At 42.1% G+C, this 19,337-nt stretch overlaps 1 protein-coding gene across 1 annotated transcript; it reads left to right on the forward strand.

The window, feature by feature from the left end:
• Positions 1–4,144: 4,144 nt before the first annotated feature.
• On the forward strand, positions 4,145–17,099 carry c1qtnf7 (C1q and TNF related 7). Its single transcript, XM_080878384.1, has 3 exons — positions 4,145–4,310; positions 6,043–6,276; positions 9,053–17,099. The coding sequence occupies exons 1-3, from the start codon at positions 4,289–4,291 to the stop codon at positions 9,679–9,681; spliced, it is 885 nt and encodes a 294-aa protein (XP_080734510.1). The 5' UTR covers positions 4,145–4,288; the 3' UTR covers positions 9,682–17,099.
• Positions 17,100–19,337: the final 2,238 nt, after the last annotated feature.

Genomic DNA, 19,337 nt, shown 5'->3' on the forward strand with positions numbered 1-19,337 from the left:
ATTAGCAATTTAGCAAAGTTGATGGTGGTGGTGTGTGTGTCTGTGTGAGTGTAAGACGGAGAGAGAGAGCGCGACAGATTTTCTGTTATAACCTTCATTTTATGGAGGCACAGTGTGAGCACTCAGGTCGCATCAGAGCATCGGGCGGTATAGTGTGAGACCTGCATCGTGACCTACCAACTGCGAGTCAATCGTGCAGTTTGAGCAGGAGCTGAATAACGTGACTGAAAAAAATTGCACAGTGTCTGCCCAGCTTTAGGTTTACTGTCGTCCGAGACTTGCACCGCAGTGTCTGCGTTTGTTTCCCTGTTGGCCATGCTTCTTGTTGTGGTCATTTGTTGTCTTCCGGTATTTTCTCCGTAAGCGACCTTTCCTCGACCAATGAGATGAGTGGTAATCTGAATTGTCATACTCGTAAGTGTGCTGTCAGCTCATTGGTCACAAAGCAGGAGAGGGGCTGGGAATTATGTTTTCAAACAAAGCGTTAATTCCATTAAAAGTTATAGACTACTTTTGATTCTCACTGTATTACGGGACAAAGTGCGTCCCTTATTAGCTCAATACGGGACGTGTACTTTTGTTTCGAAATACGGGACGATTCCGTATTTTAAGGGACGGTTGGCAACCCTACATAGTATGGAATATCACACCCCTGCATGTTCTGGCTGAACATATTCATGCCTTTAAGGCAGATGACTTGCAATAACGTATGTGGCCCTGCCTACACATATACCCCCGTCATCAGTCATTCCTCAGTTTGATAGCTGCTCATCACCGTGCCAAACTCCTTCAGGGAACCAAAGTTATAGGCACAACTGTTGGTCTCCTTTCAGTCGATTAACGTGGTGCAACACATATAGCATGGGACATATATACATGGAATCAGACCAGCACCACATGGTAGAACCAGCAGAAAGGACAGAATAAACCACTGAATGGGCTGTAACATCCCAACAATAAAACCAAACAAGTGTGTGGTGATGATAAGCTAGCTGCAGTACAAATAGCACACTCACAGGGAACCCTTTAAAAAGCGCCCATGAAGTTGCCATTCCACTGGTGGAATGTGTTCCTACTCCCTGAGGCAAAGAGAGACATTTGGTGCCCTACACTAGGGAGATAGCTTCCATTAACAAGTGGGAGAGCCTTTGTTTAGACAGAGCTCTACTTCTAGCTGGATAGCAAAACAGAGAGCGACTGGTCACATAAGCACACATCCTGAGCGCAGTCAATATAGGTATGTAGCACAAACACACCAGACCCAGAGAATGCCACCTCAGAAGCTCAAATTACATAAAGGTACAAGCTGCAGAAATAACCTTTTGGTAAATATGTGCCATTTGGGTGCAATACAACCTTGAGACCCTCAGAAGAGAACTGTATGCATAAGGGGTGTACAAATAAGTCATGAAGGTGATTTGGTACCATATAGATAAAAATTTAATATAAGGTCACCCACTTCCTTTACACAAGCCAAAGCAAGAAGCAATGCAGTCTTGTATGAAATAAACCTCATATCCACAGATCCAGTGGGTTCGAAATGGCCCACAAAGGGCCTCCAGCACCAATATCAGGCAGTAAGTGTTGACCCTGAAGAAAAGAAGATCCCATACCTGGAATCACCCCACAGGGTGCACCCTCCATTCCTTCACCAGGGAACAAGGGTGGCTCTTAGTGACAGAAAATGAGTGAGACAGCTTTAACAAGGGAAGGGAGCATGTGCACATGTCATCACAGGTCATATGCCTCAAAGGTGTAAATACAGGTGCCAGGACACATGGGGACGTGATATCCCATATTATACGTGTTGTACCGAGTGAATCGACTGAAAGGGAACATAGTTAGATAAGTGCTTCGAAATATTTCACAAAACATCATCACAGAACTATTGAAACCCTGCAATCCTACCAGAGCACTGAGGTCTACAAACCAGCTGCTCTCAGACATTCTTAGATCCAGGCTTAAAAGCAGAAGCAACAGAGGCTTTTCAGTAGCAGCTCCTAATATTTGGAACAATTTACCTTTATACATAAGAGCTGCCCAGACTCTCAACCATTTCAAAACACTTTTTAAAACCTACATAATAACAGTAATGAGGGCAAAAGATTTTCTTAGAAACATTTGAAAGATTTTTTATTGAGTCAGTTCTTGATTTTCTAGCTTGATAGTCTTATTTTTGCATTTTATTTTTGATCTTATATTGTTATTTGTATGATGTATGTATTTAGCAGGATTACCACCTGTAAAGCAAATTGCCTTCAACACAGCAACGTGACAAAGAAATAATCCCAGAGGTCCGTCAACACACTCACATGTCGTGCTTGGTGCCATCTAGGGGTAAATGTCAGAAATACAATTAAAACCGAGGTCAACTAGACACAAATGAGTTCTGTCATTTATTAATCTTTTTTTTTTTTTTTTTTTTTTTTTTTTTGGCCTGTCCCGTTTGGCTCTTTTGCCATCAGAATTGGAGTCTTCTCTCACCCCCGTTCTCTGCGACCTGCTGGAGCAGGGGGGCTAGGACTAGGAGGAGGAGTTGGCCGTCCGACTGCGGTCTGGAGTGTGGAGCCTTCCTGCTGCTGCGGAGTCGGGGCGGTCTGCCTCCCCCCACCGCAGGGAAAAGGGAAACACCACCTGGGTCTGGGTGCAGTTCCCCCCTCCAGGGGCGGGGGCACCTAGACCCGGTTTGTAGAGTACGCTTGGGGAGTGTGATCGTGTGTACAACGTCTCTTTATGTCTGTCTCCACGTTGGTTGAGTGTGGAGTAAGTGCATATGAGAGCATGAGGGTGGGAATGGATGTTTGTATCTGTGTGTGCCTGTATGTCTGTGTCTATATGTCAGGTTGGGTGTCAGGCGCCACCTCTCTGGGGACATCTCAGGCCCTCCAAGGTTTGGAGGCCTATCTCCCCCTACCACCACTTCCCCTGCCAGTGGCGGACCCCCTCAGACATCGGTGCGTTGGTGGTTCTTTGTGTCCGGGGATGGGCGTCCAGGTACACACCGGCTCACTCCTTGGCGGCCGCTTATCGGGGCCTGGAGCCTGGGGCTCGCTCGGGCCACTTCGGAGGTGGGGTGCCCCCGGCCTCTCGGCCTGGGGCTCGGTCACTCAGGCGCAGCTGGCGGCCGGCGGAGCTCACGGGCGCGTCACTGCAACTCCCCCTGGCTTCTGCTCCGCGGCTGCTGAGTGAGCCCTCATCTGGGACTCTCCTCAGCTCTTTCCGGGACAGTGGCGCAGCTGCCCCTCTGTTGGTCTTCCTTGGTCTCTTGTGTTCTGGGGGCCTCTGGATGTCTGGAGTTTTGATCTCATCCACACCTGCTTCATGCCCTGGAGGACGGGGCTGTGGCCCCCCCACACCCTCTAGCAGATTATTACATGAAGGAACCTTTTAAAAAACAAAAAACAAGCACGTCCATGCTCACAGGTGTACACACGGGTGATCACACCCACAAACTACACCCTTTTTGGCTCCTACCTCAAAGCACACTGTGTTCTGTTGATCTTATGTGCTGCACAATAATGTTTAACATTTAGTATTTACTGTCATATTCCCATATATCATTGTGATGTTGTTTATTCTATTACTCTTGTTCTCTTCTGCTTGCTTTCTTTTTTCTTTCTCAGCAGGTGATCCAGGTGATTGATATATGCATTTTTTTTTCTCTGCCCGTTCTGTTGGTTTTTGTCTTTTGCCCTTCTCCCCCGTCCCTCTTCTCAGCTGTTTCTCTTTCCCTCTTTCTTTCTCCCCTTCTTTCCCCCAGTCAAGTCTGTCCCGTATTCAGTAAGTGAAAATAAAATAAACAATAAAAGGTGAATCAAATGGACCATTACGGCAAGGCTGGGATGGTCAGTTTGGTAAAGTAAATCCGTTGGGCATCTTTCTTTGCCTTTAGACAACAATTCTGTCATTTATTAATCTTGAAGATTCCAGTTTCTGACTTTTACACTGGGAGTCTCACTCTAAAAGAGTCTTCATCAATGACATAATGGAGTTTTTTCTGTATGCACATACTGGGCTTGCCTGGCTAATGGCTGTTTGCCTTAGGACATTTATGAGGCAGAAAGAAGGGAGTGGATAAAGGGGAAAGAGGGAGAGATGGAGAGAGAGTTGCACTGAAAGGAGTCCTGGCTGCTGCTTGTGCTGCTGTACTGCACAAGCAGCTGATCTCTGCACATAGATGTCTGACAGTAACATGTTCAACGGGGACTCGAATCTTGTGAAAGATGAGAATCTGAGCAGATAGGAGGACGGAGACACTCAAGAGTGAGAAGTTTGACCTGGTTTGGGGATGAACAGCTGCCAAGTGTTGGGTAAGAACATGGATTAAATGTCTCTGTCTACTGGTTTATTATCACAAGACGTTGTTCGTTCAGAATGTTTATAAAAGTGATGAAAACTTTCTGCTCAAAACTGAGTACTTCTACCCACACGTGTTTTCTAAGCTTGTATAGTCAGATTGCATTGCAGTGCAATAATGCAATGAAAAGAAGTTACATGTCTAAAATGTCTGGTGTTTGTTTCACATGCATCTATTTCTGACATCAGAAACACTTTAGTAGCTGTCGGTCAAAGTGGATGAAAACCTTTATTTTCAGTAAAGGACTTTTTTTTTTTGGTGCAAAGTCTGCCTCGCTCTACATGTTTACAAGAAGATCAAATGAATGAAAAGAGCTTTTTTAGATCTTCATAGTAAATAAACATCTCTTAGGGAGCGCTATGCAGCAGGAGCTTTTAAATAACGCATATTACTAATGCGGCTTAGAAGGACTGCGTTTATCTGTGTTTGGATGTGTTTGCATGCACAACACAGCTGTGTGTGTAAACAGTTGTCCACTTCTTTAAAGACAGCGTTTTTACTAATGCTGACATCATTGCTGCAGACTGGAGATGGCGGGCGGGGTTTCTCTCTCCCAGGACCTCACATTGGCTCTGTGGCCAGTTCATTACCCGCAAAATCAAAAACATACTACTCTTACAAGAAGGAGGAGAGCAGCCTGCGTGTATGTGTGGTGTCTCCTTCCTGTTTAGCTCATCATGTAGTATGCACCTAATTTGTCTAATGTGCTTGCATTGACAGACAAACCAAATGTGTAAAGGCAAAGAAAAACATGCCGTAATAAATTTTTTGAAAAGGCAGACAAGGGGATTATCCTTCTTTGTAGACCTGACACATATGTTCCAACGCCCCCGCTGACCAGAGACAAGCAGCAGATGCAAAACTCACATTCTCACGCCCACATGGGCAAATCTGTGTGTGTGTGTGTGTGTGTGTGTGTGTGTGTGTGTGTGTGTGTGTGTGTGTGTGTGTGTGTGTGTGTGTGTGTGTGTGTGTGTGTGTAATAATCAAATCTGCGAATCCAAAAGATTTTCACACAGCGGAAGACATTTTCGGTATGTTTCCATATGATTTCTTTGCTGTGGAATGTTTGATGTTGAACATCAGGATGCAGAATCACCATTAAGTGTTTTTGCTTTTAATGCCTGCTTTACGTTCTGTTACAGAAATAGAGGTGTGATCATGTCTCCTTCTTTTCTCTCTTACATGTATGTATAACGCCATTGCTTCATGATCGCGTTCCCCTGACAGAAATTGTTCTGGGTGTTATGTCATGGCTCGGGAATGTTTTGGCACAAAAAGAGACAAGACTTGGAGCAGACACAAAGATTTCGCTTGAAGTCTATTACATGCAAATCTGTGGCAGGATGAGAACATCGGCATGTGAAAAGGAATCAGAAGCAATTGCTTCTCATTACAAAAATCACATCTGGCCTCATGCTGCATTTGATCACAAGTTTGATTCACTGATATGCAGTTTCTCTGTCTGACACCCTGACAAGAACGTTTTGAGTGTTTAATGGCACTGATCAATATAATAGGACCGCTAAGTGTCTGGACTCACTGATTCATTATTGTTCGTTATCTGCCTCCTTTGCCCAAACATCTGCAAACACAAAACTAACTTGAGAGTTGCTCGGAACTTTGTGAGTTAACGTGGAGACACAAACATCTATATTAATGTTCTCTTTTGGCTGTATATACAGGTTTGAAGATGTGGACCTTGATGGGATTTGTCTGTCTGTGGCCCTGTGTCTCGGGAGAGTTGTTTGACACCAAGCTCAAAGCCCCACGACTGATCTGCAGTGTTCCTGGGTCACCCGGACTGCCTGGCAAACCAGGTCCCAGCGGGCCCCCGGGAGCAGATGGGAATGTGGGTATCCCAGGAAGAGATGGCAGAGATGGCAGGAAGGGTGAAAAAGGAGAAAAGGGTGACACAGGTATAATATGAAACAGATACAGTATTACTTTATGTCTGCTGATAAAGAAATACTGCCAGTGTGTGCGTGAAGTGAAAAGCTGGCGCATAGAGAAGATAAAATGATGTGTGTGAAAGTTATTAAATGATCTCTCCTACAGGACTGGAGGCTTAACAATAAAGGGGAAGTCAATGTAAACACACATCAGGTCTCCAACTCCTTCAATCTGATCATTACAGACAGCACTGTGTGTGAAATGCCAACATTTATTGTAATAAAAAACAAGAAAAAGGTGCACCTTTGCCATAAAGTGTATCAAGTACAGTTACTGCCACAGGTTCTGAGGATCATTTTAGGGAGCCAGCTTATGATTGAGAAAGAAAAATGCACACATGCAATACATTTAATTAGTGCTTGTAATGTGTCTGTCCTTAGAATGGTGGTTTATGTCGCTCAGACTCATTTTCGAATTAGCTTTATAGTTTTTAAACTAGCTTGAGATGGCAAATCCTGGGTGTAAACAGTTTGATTATTTTAAAGCAGATGCTGCATGTGTTGCAAAAATCTTCCATAATGTTATTACAAAATATTTGGAAGGGCTGTACCTGTTAGCCTCATCCAACAGAAATATTATCCTAATATCAGCCTGTGAAGTCTGAAATGCCATAAATCTGTCAGGGATAAATAAACGTCATTCACCTGTGTTTTCCATTATGCCTGGAAACAGGAATTCACTTTCAACTGAACATGGAGCCACAAAGTTGACAATGACTACCCATCCTTAAAGGCCAAAGGTAAATCTGTGCTAGATGAAGAGGATAGAAGTAGCTTTGAGTGGATGAGAAAGACAGATTTGTAAAAGGATTTTCTTTAGTGAAAAGTTCTGGTGTTTGTTCTCCTTACTGTGCTGTTTCAGACATCGTTCTTTTAGTTTCGCCTCCATTACAGTGAATTTTAAATTAAACAGTCACTACATGATCAAAGACACAGAACTATTGAAACCCTGCAATCCTGCAATCTTTAGCTGTAATTCAAGAGGCAAAGTGATTATTTTGCATTGACTATTCATTTTTAAACACACTTCTCATTGTCAGAGGCTCAAAAGTAATTGCACAAACTAACATAATTTTAAAAAATTCAAATGTAAGGATTGTTTTTAATACTTATAAAGTCATGCCTTAAGTCTAGAACTCACGTCCTTGCACACATCAGATAGCATAGCATAGCATAGCATCTTTATTTATAACGCACTTTACATCCAGCAATGTTGACCAAAGTGCTACAAATATAAAACAGAGAGGAAACAGTTTAAATTACATATAAAATATCTTAAAATTAAAAATCATATAATTAATAAGAAACATATTAAGAGACATCAACAAGTCCTGCTGTGCTAAAAGCCAAGGTAAATAAATGTGTTTTAAGAGGTGATTTAAAAACAGATCAAGTAAAACTTGGCGATCATAGACCAGCAGGGAGTCGACATCATAACAAAATAAAAACATTAAAACAGAAACGTGGAGGAACAGACGGCGAGCCATACACATCGGCGCCATCTTACCCAAGAGCACAAACCCTGCACAAGTTTACACAAAAAAGCTGTAAGGTACAAATGCAACACTTTGAATCATCTTCAGATATCATCTCTCCTTCATTTATCATGAACAAGTCTTCACTTCAACCACATATTGATTGTTTGACTGTGATGAAATTCAGAGGCATAACTGCTGCACTAACCATATTACCCTGGGCATTCTTTGTTATTATTCCTGCCAAGAAGGTTATGTGATTGGATCGGGGTTTTTTCTTTCCCTCTATTTGGATTACAAAATTATGGATGGATTTGCACAAAACTTTTACCAGTGATGTGGTTTGGCTTCACCACTCGTAACTGATTAATACGTAGATCTGCATCCAGGAATTTGGAGCAAAGGACTTGCTGGTACTAGATCTGAATTTATTCACAAACACACAACAATTTGAAGTACGAAAAACTGTGTAACACGGTCTTGGTGTTCTCAACAAAATATCACAAACTAATCCTGATGTATCCTGGTTCATGCACGGTGTTAAGTAAATTCCTTGGTAGCAGTATGCAGCCTTGGTAGTCATATGCAATCTCCAGCTGCTTCTGTTAGAAAGCATCCTTGTGGGTTTAGGTGTGTGAATGTGTAGATATATTGCAGTAAACTTTAGGTTTTGCATCACAGTAATGCTAACAAATTTGCTTATACTCTATAAGCTGGGTATATCTGAACTTTCCCATGGTTTTCTACAGGCAGATTAGCTTAAATTTCTATTTTTTACTTCTTCAGATTGTTCAGAAAGTACAGTTTTAGCATAGGAAAATCTTCCATAATGTTATTACAAAATATTTGGAAGGGCTGTACCTGTTAGCCTCATCCAACAGAAATATTATCCTAATATCAGCCTGTGAAGTCTGAAATGCCATAAATCTGTCAGGGATAAATAAACGTCATTCACCTGTGTTTTCCATTATGCCTGGAAACAGGAATTCACTTTCAACTGAACATGGAGCCACTTATTAGGAAAAGCCCTGCAGAAAAAAAACAATCACAATCACAATGTTGCCTGTCTCCAGGGTATTTACTGCGACAGTGGTGCTGACTGAATGCACCGAAGGGTTAATCAAGCCAGTTTGAATGTCAAGTGACTTTGTTCAAAGGTTGACTTAATCCCTGACAATGACTGGGGAGCTGTGTTTCTGGTTTAACAGTAGTCAAACTGAATCCTTCAATTAGAGACTGATGTTGCAAGCATTGTGTTTTGCTTTCAGGAGTGAAGGGCAGGGTAGGCCCGACAGGTAAACTTGGAGAACGAGGTGACCGCGGCCCTCCAGGCAAACGAGGCCCTACGGGAGAGAACGGAGATGGTGGCTTGCTTGGACCTCCAGGACCCGACGGGGAGAAAGGGGACAAGGGCAAACGAGGACCGCGGGGCACTGCGGGAACCTGCAAATGTGGCAGCCTCATGCCTAAATCTGCTTTCTCTGCGGGAATCACCAGCAGCTACCCTGCAGAGAAAACCCCCATTAAGTTCAACAAGATCCTCTTCGATGAAGGCGGACACTACAACCCACAGACGGGCAAGTTCATCTGTGCATACCCAGGCATTTATTATTTCTCCTATGACATTACACTGGCCAACAAACACCTGGCTATCGGTCTGGTGCAGAATGGTCAGTATCGCATCAAAACTTTTGATGCCAATACAGGAAACCATGACGTGGCATCTGGGTCCACCGTCATGTACCTGAATCCAGAAGACGAGGTGTGGATGGAAATCTTCTACCATGACCAGAACGGTTTATTTGCAGATGCTGGCTGGGCTGACAGCCTCTTCTCTGGCTTCCTTATCTATGCAGACAGCAACTACTTTGACACACTAGCAGATGACTACGCATAGAGCCTGAAAAACTCAAGAGAGAAAACCACAAGCTCCTATTCACTGTCACACACACACATATAAAGACTATATTTTTATACCAATATTTGTATTGCTAGTGTTGAATTCTCCCAATTCTTTGAATCTTTGGGCTGAAGGAGGGACAATACTCGGTGTATAAATGCTCAATCAACAATCATTTATTTCCATACAATTCAACAGTCAGAGCATTACAACGTCCGGACGGGAGAGATGCTACCAGAGGGTCAGGCACATGTCTCAAAATGGTGACGGGTTGCTCAGCTTTTTATAGTCTCTAGTGGCCCCCAGCTAGTCGTAAAAGCCAAAACATCACATTTTTCTCTGTTACAGCGCCTAAGTTATGACCTCGGCAGTTGTTTCTCTGCTTTCTGTAAGGTGGGGGTGTGGAATGTGGTCTATCTATCTCCCCTGTCTTTAGACACAGAGTCTCCTGCTTACAACCTTCTCTTCATGATTCAACAATTAAGCATGTCAAGAAAACAGTGTAACACATTCCCAGCAGATCAAGGATACAGAGTGATGCACATTTATCTAATGAACTAATATGTGAATATGTTCTGTTAACTCAAAAGTATAATGAGAACTAAACTACATACAGCTCACACACTCTATATTAAAGGGTATAATGTGATCTACAGCAGTATTCTAATTCAACTACTTTGATTACATATATAAGGTAACATATAATAACAGAATAATCTAATAATTCCCCCTTTTGATCTCTGAAAGAGATCACTTACAACATGCACTCCAGGGTCGCAAGGTTCAAGTTTCCTTGATCCTGAGGCCCTCTGTCCCCTTTAACGGGTGGACCATATGTGGGATGACCTCTGTGTTCACGCAGTTCAGATGCAAGCAAAGTTAGATTTACAACCATAACAGCAGTTACAGATGACTCTCCCATCACTCCCCAATTCTCCCACAGCTTTATTTTGGTGCTCCAGTTTTCCACTCCCATTTTAATGCCCCCTTATACCTTTCAAATGTACTTAGACTAGAACCTCTGTCTAAGGAGCTTTTAACCTTTATTTTTATTGCTGCAGCTACCAGTGTCTTCCAGTTTGGGTGATTCTCAGCTTCTTTCTTCGACCTCCGGGGTTAGACCACCCTTTAGTCATTGCACAGTTCTGGGGATTATTCTGCCCCGATTTCAAACAAAGATCTGTGTATTTTGGGGTCACCGGCGTGTCCCCCTTTTTGCCAAGAGCCTCTTGAACCTCGTTGGTCTGGTGTTCCTGGTTTTCGCCAACCCCTTCATGGTTATTGCTATGTTTGTGGGATCCATCTTCTCCAGGAGCCCAAACGTCATGACACTTGACCCCAGTTGCTGTCTCGGCAGTCCCTACATCTGTCCCTGCTGTGAAGGGTCCTCACATCTCCGGGTCCCCGTCTGGTGTCTGTTCCTTTCTCTGCAAGAGACAGAAAACCAAAACACCTCTCTCCCTAGCCTTGATAATCTAATATTGTTATCCATTGTTCTTCTAATGATTCAAATTTGGTTTAAAATATTATGTTCAGGACTTATTCTAATCATAATCTATGTGTGTGTAAAAGAAATCAAAAATTAGTGAACCCTTTCTAAGTCTAACACATTATAAGCTTAAGTTTTACCATAGCTAATTTATTAAACACAAAAATAAACTCATAGAAATTTTCATATCACCATTGTTTGATGTTCAAACTCAACTTCCACTTCCCCCTTTTTTGACACACTCCCATGTGTCAATTCACCGGAGCTAGACACTTAAAAGAGAAGGTTGGTGACATCATATCTCAGAAAGTATCAGAAATTCTTCTCTCGAGTACCGTTGCTCCAGCCTTGTCATCCCTGAGGATCTTCGATCCCGAAAATGTCCCTTCTCCTCATGTAATAAAGTCTGTCATCCTTCCATGCCCTGGTAACTGGTCCATCCAGAGGTGTAACATTTTGAAATGTACATACAACAAGCCAAACCACACCTTGGTCACACCAACCCTCTTCCGCCCCGAAGATGTCCAATGCCATCCTAGTATGGACTGTCAAAAGTGGCTTTAACGCTGACTATCCTGACAATCCATTTTATAACGTTTCCTGGTCAGATTTGCCAATCTCTGCACCAGGGTTTTAAACTTTTCGCCATTTCCATTAGTTGTTATTTTTATTTAGTTTCGACTCCAGATTTTCAATTTTTACCAGTTGTAATTAGTTTTTACCAATTCTTTGCTAGTTTAGTGTAGTTTTTATTTTCTGAAAATCCTTAGTTTCAATTTAGTTTTATTTGTGTTTTGCAAAAATTAAGTGTAACAAAATCCCAGTTCCATCATATCAGTCATGCTCTTCTGGTTATCCTTGGGTGTTGAGACTAATAACTATTAACTCTTGCCGCACCGAGTGGTCCTAATTTTGGTTCAAGTGAATTGATAACCTTTTGAAGGCGATTGTTTCACACCTTTATTTAGATGTCCCAGTCCTGTTGTCTCGGGATACATCACGCTGCCTTATCTGGGGTTAGCTGTTTTCTGGGGATGCGGGTTGAGTGGGTGAGCTCTTCAAGGAGGGGGAGTGTGCTCCCCCTGATGAGGTCTTCTAGGTAAGCTAGGTTAACCTTCTTGTGTGAGCTTTTCAAGTGCACTTTAAGGTTAGTGGGACTTTTAGTTTTATAAATGTCCCTCATGACCCCCTGATGACCCAGTATTTCATTTTTGCACACTGTAGTACACATTTTAGTTTTTGCTTGTAGCTCGCATACTCTACTTGCCACTCCTCTAATTCCTGATGTTTCTTAAGAGAGGGCAACAGTACCTTTAAAATTATATCACATGTGTGGGGGTGTGGCCTTGCCAATTGTTTTGCCCACCTTTTCAAAATGGCTGGCGTGCCCACAAGCACATTTCATGGAAAAAGAAAGGTAAGCTTGATATTTACATTTAAAATGTTTTGTTAAACTCAGATTTTTATTTTATTCTTTTTGCAAGTACCCCTCCTCGGTGGCGAGAAACTGTTGGTGTGGTCAAGTGGGTGCTCTAGAAACAAACGCTCAGGACAGAACAGTTATCAGTCATGTACTTCCTACAAATTTTGCATATGTTTTATTTCATATTGATCCTCTGAGTGTAATGGTACATTTTAATTTGAATTTATCCAAACTAAACACAATATTTTCTTTATTTACTTTGCTCTTGTTCTTTTTCAGTACCACATCCTATCAAATGTCCCTGTCGATTATATTCTACATTTAATAACTTACTATTTCAAGTGAGAACCTAAATCACGTGGACCAATGTTTATTATTGCATATCTCTATTCTGAATGTGGCCAGTCATTCATAGGTATTGTTCCATTTTGGCGATTTTCCTCTATAAAATTTAATTGACTTTTTACAGTGGCCTGCTATGGTTAATAATAACATATTCCAGTCATGAGTGGTATAAAAAGTCTTCTCCACTGTAGCATTTGGCATTCCCAATAATATAACATGATACCTTACTCAAAACACAGCTAATATAGCACAGTTTTCTTAATGCAAACATCGGTAACTCAAAATCAGCAACCACAGTGTTAAGTCTGCAGTTCATACTTATGTGAAGCTAGAGTCTCCTCCTCCAGTCTCTCTTATCCTCCTGCTCCTGAAAAAACAAAACAAAACAAAGCGAAGCATCCACCCTTCTCTTGTCGGCTGGGTGAATTGTTTATGAATTGTTTATTGGCATTTACTAATCCTAAAGTTGGTGCAGTCATTGTCTCAGTATCAAGTCAGTCAAAACTTTTAGTCGTCAGTCCATCACAGTCCATTCACATGCATACCTCCATACACATTCATACCAGATGTTGCTGATAATGGAGTCTCCCGCGCAACCTATTCGAGCCTCCATCACCAGCAAGATGACGTCATCATTTTAAAGGAAAACAATTCCTTGTTGTTTTTTGGGCCGGATTGACTCGGTGCAATCCTTTTAGACTCAGAACTTCTCAGTGTTCCCTATAAGTGAATTTCTCCCAAGCCAATTACAATCATGGAGAAGCACACTTTGCAACTGTTTTTGTAAGAATATTTCATAGCGCTTTAAATTTCAATCTTTCAGGCCTGGTTTAAAGAGCTGATTGTTAAATCATAAACTCACAAAATATCAACATATCACCACCGGTGGATCACACCTCTCAGATTTTCTTATCTCAGTGCACTGTAACAAAACGAAAACAGACATAACCAACAAAACACTAACAACAATAACACAAACTAGGGCCCATTGCAGACATGTCCAAGCATAAAACTATCCTCTCTCGCTTACGAGAAAGAACACAAGCCAAAGCTCACTGATAAAATCAAGCTAGCGCTAAACAAAACCAAACAATCAACCAGAAATTCACAGGAACATTTTGCTTCCTGCCGGGACAATATTGTGTGGGAATGAGAACCTCAGGTGCCGTAACACCTTTTGTTCCTCCTTGAATTAAAACTCAATCACAGAAAATGCCGTACTCCGACCTAAAACTTACACTATTAATTCATCATTTTCACTCTGTGCCACTGTTCCTCATCAGGGCTGTGTGAAGCACAGCAAAGAATTCAGTCAAGGCCTTGAGCCATAAACAGACATCACGCACAGACATTGTTTTCATAACCAAACTTTTTTTAGACCTTATTCCTAAAATCTACATAAATGCCCTCTGGGTGACATATAACACATTCTAAGTATTTAATGGTAATCAATGGCTCCTCATAAAAATTATGCATTGGGATGTTTGTGTGCAGCATTTTGCATATCAGCATAAGCAAAGCATTCTTCATTGCATCAGCGTGTGCATGTGTATGTGTGTGCATCACTTCTCAGTGAATCAGCATTCCAGTGTGTGTGTGTGTGTGTGTGTGTGTGTGTGTGTGTGTGTGTGTGTGTGTGTGTGTGTGTGTGTGTGTGTGTGTGTGTCATTTCTCACTCACTCAACGAGTGCACGTGTTCATGTGTGTATTTCACTTCATTCTGAATCTGTGTGTTTGGAGACGTGTGTGTGTGTGTGTGTGTGTGTGTGTGTGTGTGTGTGTGTGTGTGTGTGTGTGTGTGTGTGTGTGTCATTTCTCACTCACTCAACGAGTGCACGTGTTCATGTGTGTATTTCACTTCATTCTGAATCTGTGTGTGTGTGTGTGTGTGTGTGTGTGTGTGTGTGTGTGTGTGTGTGTGTGTGTGTGTGTGTGCATCACTTTCCTGTTCTGGTGTTCTGGGTAAACCACTGCCTGAAGCATGCCCTGGGGTCCTGCCCCCCTCCTTTTCAGTTTGTTTGCGACCATTGCTGCTGCTGCTGCTCAAAATTCAGTCCGTCCTGGTTCTGACCCCAATTGGGGCAGTCCTTTCTCCAGTGTCGATGTTCACCGCAGGTGAAACCTGCATCTTCTTCTGTGTTTTTGTCCATTCTGAGGTGCCTTCTGTCCTCAGTTACTCCTCTTGTCTCGGTCACGCCCTTTTTCGCCACCCGATCATCCGTGTTGGTCCATCACTGTCCTGCACAGTGTGAATGCAAAGTTATCAAGGTCAGCATTCTTTCGCTCGGCCTTACTTTTCATTCGGGCTTGGCGGGCGTCTCGTCACAGCTCTGTCAGCTGACGCAGTCTGGGAATTTTCCCCCATGTAGTGAAACGGGCCTTAGGTTTAGTGCTCTCCGTCTCGGCTGCATGAGATCACATTCCTGCAGCTCTGTTGACATTCTCAGGTCGTTGTTGTGGGTCCAGCTGTTGCAGCATTTGGTCAGTGTCACGTATGGGGGAGAGCAGGAGTCCAGTCAGCCTCGGCTTTCAGGGCCGGCAAAGCAGCCTGTAATTAAATATGTATAGAAAAAACAAAAACAAAACAAAACAAAAACAAACAAAAAACAAAAACAAACGAACAGGAAAATGATGTTGTGTTGGCTGTGTTATTCAGAGGGGAGACAATGGGGCCAGGCCCTGTGTCAGCCTTCTCTCCCCCTTTTTTTTGTTTTTTGTCTCCCGATATAATCAACTCCTAACCCACCAAGTTGACAGGACAACACCGGTATATGTTAAAATTCTTAAGATCATGTTTAAAAGCCCAAAAAAGGAACTTTCTTTCATTCAGTAATCACTTTTATTAATCAATCAACAGAAAACATGTCACAATTTGAATCTTTTAACCACTAAATTTGTTGTGTCTTGCCTGGTTGGTTAGACCAGTGTTCCTTTTTTTTTTTTTTTTTTTTTAGTTAAATTGTTGTCCTGCAACCCAGAGGGTTTCTTTGTCAGTAATGTATAGACTTCATCATTTAAGTATGTTAATTTTTCTTTAACCTTGCTGGAAAATCTTCACGTGTTCATGAGTGTAAGCTGTTTCTTCATTGCGTGTATGTGCATTTGTATAAAAGCAGGTTAATTTTATCTTTTCTCAAACTAGGCGTTACCTTAAAAGGAGCCTTTCTCTCAGATTTCTCTGCTTGTGTGTTTTTGTTTCACCTTTTTGTTGTGATGCTCCGGACGCCTTCCCAACCTCCACAAGTCCGTTGGCCCCAATTTTATGTGTTAAAACTTCTCTTAATTTCTCCTCTAATTCTCTCCTCGCTGCTGTCTTTTTCACAGCTGCTGATTCGTGCTGGGTGTGGTTCCCATTACCTATAATTTTGCTTCGACCGCTGTGCTTGTGGGGGCAGTTGGTCCAGGTCCGCAGCTTCCTGTATTAACACACTAAGAGATTTATTTAATTTCATTTTCATCACATGTTAAACAGATAAGCAGGCAACCCGCCTACCTTGACAGCGTAAACTGTACGCCAGTCTCCCAACACATTCCTCTCTGTACTCCTCCATAATTCTCCACTGCACACCTCTTACTATCTCTCCTTTTTATTTTTATTACACCACAGAGTAATACACCCAATTATGCCCGTCTATCTCTATGTGGCTCCAAATTCCCTCTTTATTTTAATTTCACACTCGTCAGGGGACAGGCACACAACAATTTCAACCACTGAAACGAGGAATTCAACCTTTTTATATTTTTTTACTAATCTAGACTCAACGTTTGTTCGCAAAATGTGTCTTGTTCTAGTCCGGAATAAATGTGAACCCGTGATTACATGGCCGTTCCAGTGTTATTTCCGTAGCTATGCGGGGGCCCTCACCTCCCCAAGTCACCACCTCGGCACCCGGACGACGCCGGTCCTGGCCACGCGTCCACGGACAGGAGGGTCGCCACTCCTAGGGCAAAATGTTCCACAGGTACACTAGGCATCAACCTTTGATCCTAAAATGTGTATTTGCTCTAATGTCCTCCTAATCAAACACATCAACCGTCACTGTCACTGTGTTCACGCTTCACACTTCACACAAAAAATACACTCAGAGCGCGCCTCACTCACACTCTCACTCAGTGCGCGCTTTACCCACAAGACAGCACCCAGAGCGCGCTTCGCAGCTTCACACACACACTCTCACCCAGAGCGCGCCTTCACACTCACACACAACACTTTTCCTCAGCGGGAATTTTACACAGAAACCTCTGAGCTCAACTATTAGATCTTCTTAAAGCACACTGCACCATAGACCAAAATACCCCTTTCTCTGCGCTTATGACCGCCACCACGGGGCAAAGTCGCATCATAAAAGTGATGCTTGCATCCCCGAAGTTATACCTGACATCATAAACCAGGTGTTGCTATGTACTTAAATTTTACTTTGTATTATGACCGCAGCCCTTAAAACTCGACTGACGCCACAAACCACCGTCAAAACCTCTATCCAATGTACTAAAACTAGCACCAACCACTACTGCACTTCACGGCCGCACCACCGGAACACGCCGTATCATAAACCAAACCTACGGACGTGTTTCGCTCTCGCGTTGCCAGCGTTCAACTGCACCGTGAAGCCAGCATCTGCTTTTCCTTAAATCAACTTCTATTTCATAGCCGGCAAAAGCCAGGACGTCACTGACACCATAAACAAAATAAACAAACCTCGACTTCAATGTACTGGACTAATGGCCGCGTCTTCAGAATAAATTCTAATGTATTATTGCTACAGAAGCCAGTATTAGACAAAATTAAATGTGGAAGGTAAAGTGGCTGCAACTAGTCCAACGTAGTATCTTATTAGTATCTCGGTAGAAGCAGTTTACTGCAACTAGTCCAACGTAGTATGTTATTAGTATCTCGGTAGAAGCAGTTTATTTAACACACTGGAATTCAGCCTCAACTTATGTTGTTAGTATCTTGCGCCAAAAACCAGACACCGACAAATTTACTGTGAAAATACATGTGACTCAGTGAACAGATTAATTTGGAAAGCCCAATATGCACATTTGGTATTTATAATACAACAGGCTGTGCTTACCTTTTTATTTTTGGACCGGTCCTCTGTTCACCTCGCCTCACGATCTCACCAAAGGTCAAATCTGCACCTCCTCAGCACACCAAAGATCCGGGTCACACGGCACCAAGTTGTTGAATTCTCCCAATTCTTTGAATCTTTGGGCTGAAGGAGGGACAATACTCGGTGTATAAATGCTCAATCAACAATCATTTATTTCCATACAATTCAACAGTCAGAGCATTACAACGTCCGGACGGGAGAGATGCTACCAGAGGGTCAGGCACATGTCTCAAAATGGTGACGGGTTGCTCAGCTTTTTATAGTCTCTAGTGGCCCCCAGCTAGTCGTAAAAGCCAAAACATCACATTTTTCTCTGTTACAGCGCCTAAGTTATGACCTCGGCAGTTGTTTCTCTGCTTTCTGTAAGGTGGGGGTGTGGAATGTGGTCTATCTATCTCCCCTGTCTTTAGACACAGAGTCTCCTGCTTACAACCTTCTCTTCATGATTCAACAATTAAGCATGTCAAGAAAACAGTGTAACACATTCCCAGCAGATCAAGGATACAGAGTGATGCACATTTATCTAATGAACTAATATGTGAATATGTTCTGTTAACTCAAAAGTATAATGAGAACTAAACTACATACAGCTCACACACTCTATATTAAAGGGTATAATGTGATCTACAGCAGTATTCTAATTCAACTACTTTGATTACATATATAAGGTAACATATAATAACAGAATAATCTAATAATTATTAGAATGGAGACTTATCTATTGTTTTAAAAGTATATTATTTGATAAAGTCTTTATATGTTCGTGATTTAATTGGAATCAAATAAACATTGTTGAAATGTAATAATGGTTTACATGTTTCCATTTGCAAAAAGAAGTAAAACTGAAACATGTGTGAGACAAAGTTATTGGACAATAGAAAGCTGAAAAGTGAAAACAGGCCAGCCATGTGTTTGTTATTGGTGATATTTCCAAAAACAACAGCTGCAGAGGAGAACTTCCTCCTTTGCTTTATTTAGTGCAAGAAATATTAGCACAAAAAAAACATAATATGAAACGTAGAGACCATTCTGACGTGGTGGAAATGATGGCGCAATCCTGGCTACCTCAGATAGCAACAAAAACCAACTAAAACTATATCCTGGCCCCTAAAGCCAAACAAAAAAAAAAGAAGAAACAATCATGTGAACAAATAAATAAGACACTGAAATAAAAAAAATCAAAGATAAAGTTGTGTACCAGAGTTTGTATTGGTTTTGGTTTTTTTTTTTTTTTTTTTTACTTAAGCTAGCTGAAAATATGAACAAAGCGTAAGATCAGCGA

This window comes from Rhamphochromis sp. 'chilingali' (assembly GCF_963969265.1).
Source record: "Rhamphochromis sp. 'chilingali' genome assembly, chromosome: 3".
NCBI lineage: Eukaryota > Metazoa > Chordata > Actinopteri > Cichliformes > Cichlidae > Rhamphochromis > Rhamphochromis sp. 'chilingali'.

Excerpts from the sequence above, each read along its gene's own strand:
- c1qtnf7 (XM_080878384.1), top strand. The coding sequence starts at position 4,289 with ATGAACAGCTGCCAAGTGTTGG. Across the intron at positions 4,311-6,042 it reads GAACAGCTGCCAAGTGTTGG|GTTTGAAGATGTGGACCTTG; the intron begins GTAAGAACATGG and ends CTGTATATACAG. Across the intron at positions 6,277-9,052 it reads AGGAGAAAAGGGTGACACAG|GAGTGAAGGGCAGGGTAGGC; the intron begins GTATAATATGAA and ends TTTTGCTTTCAG.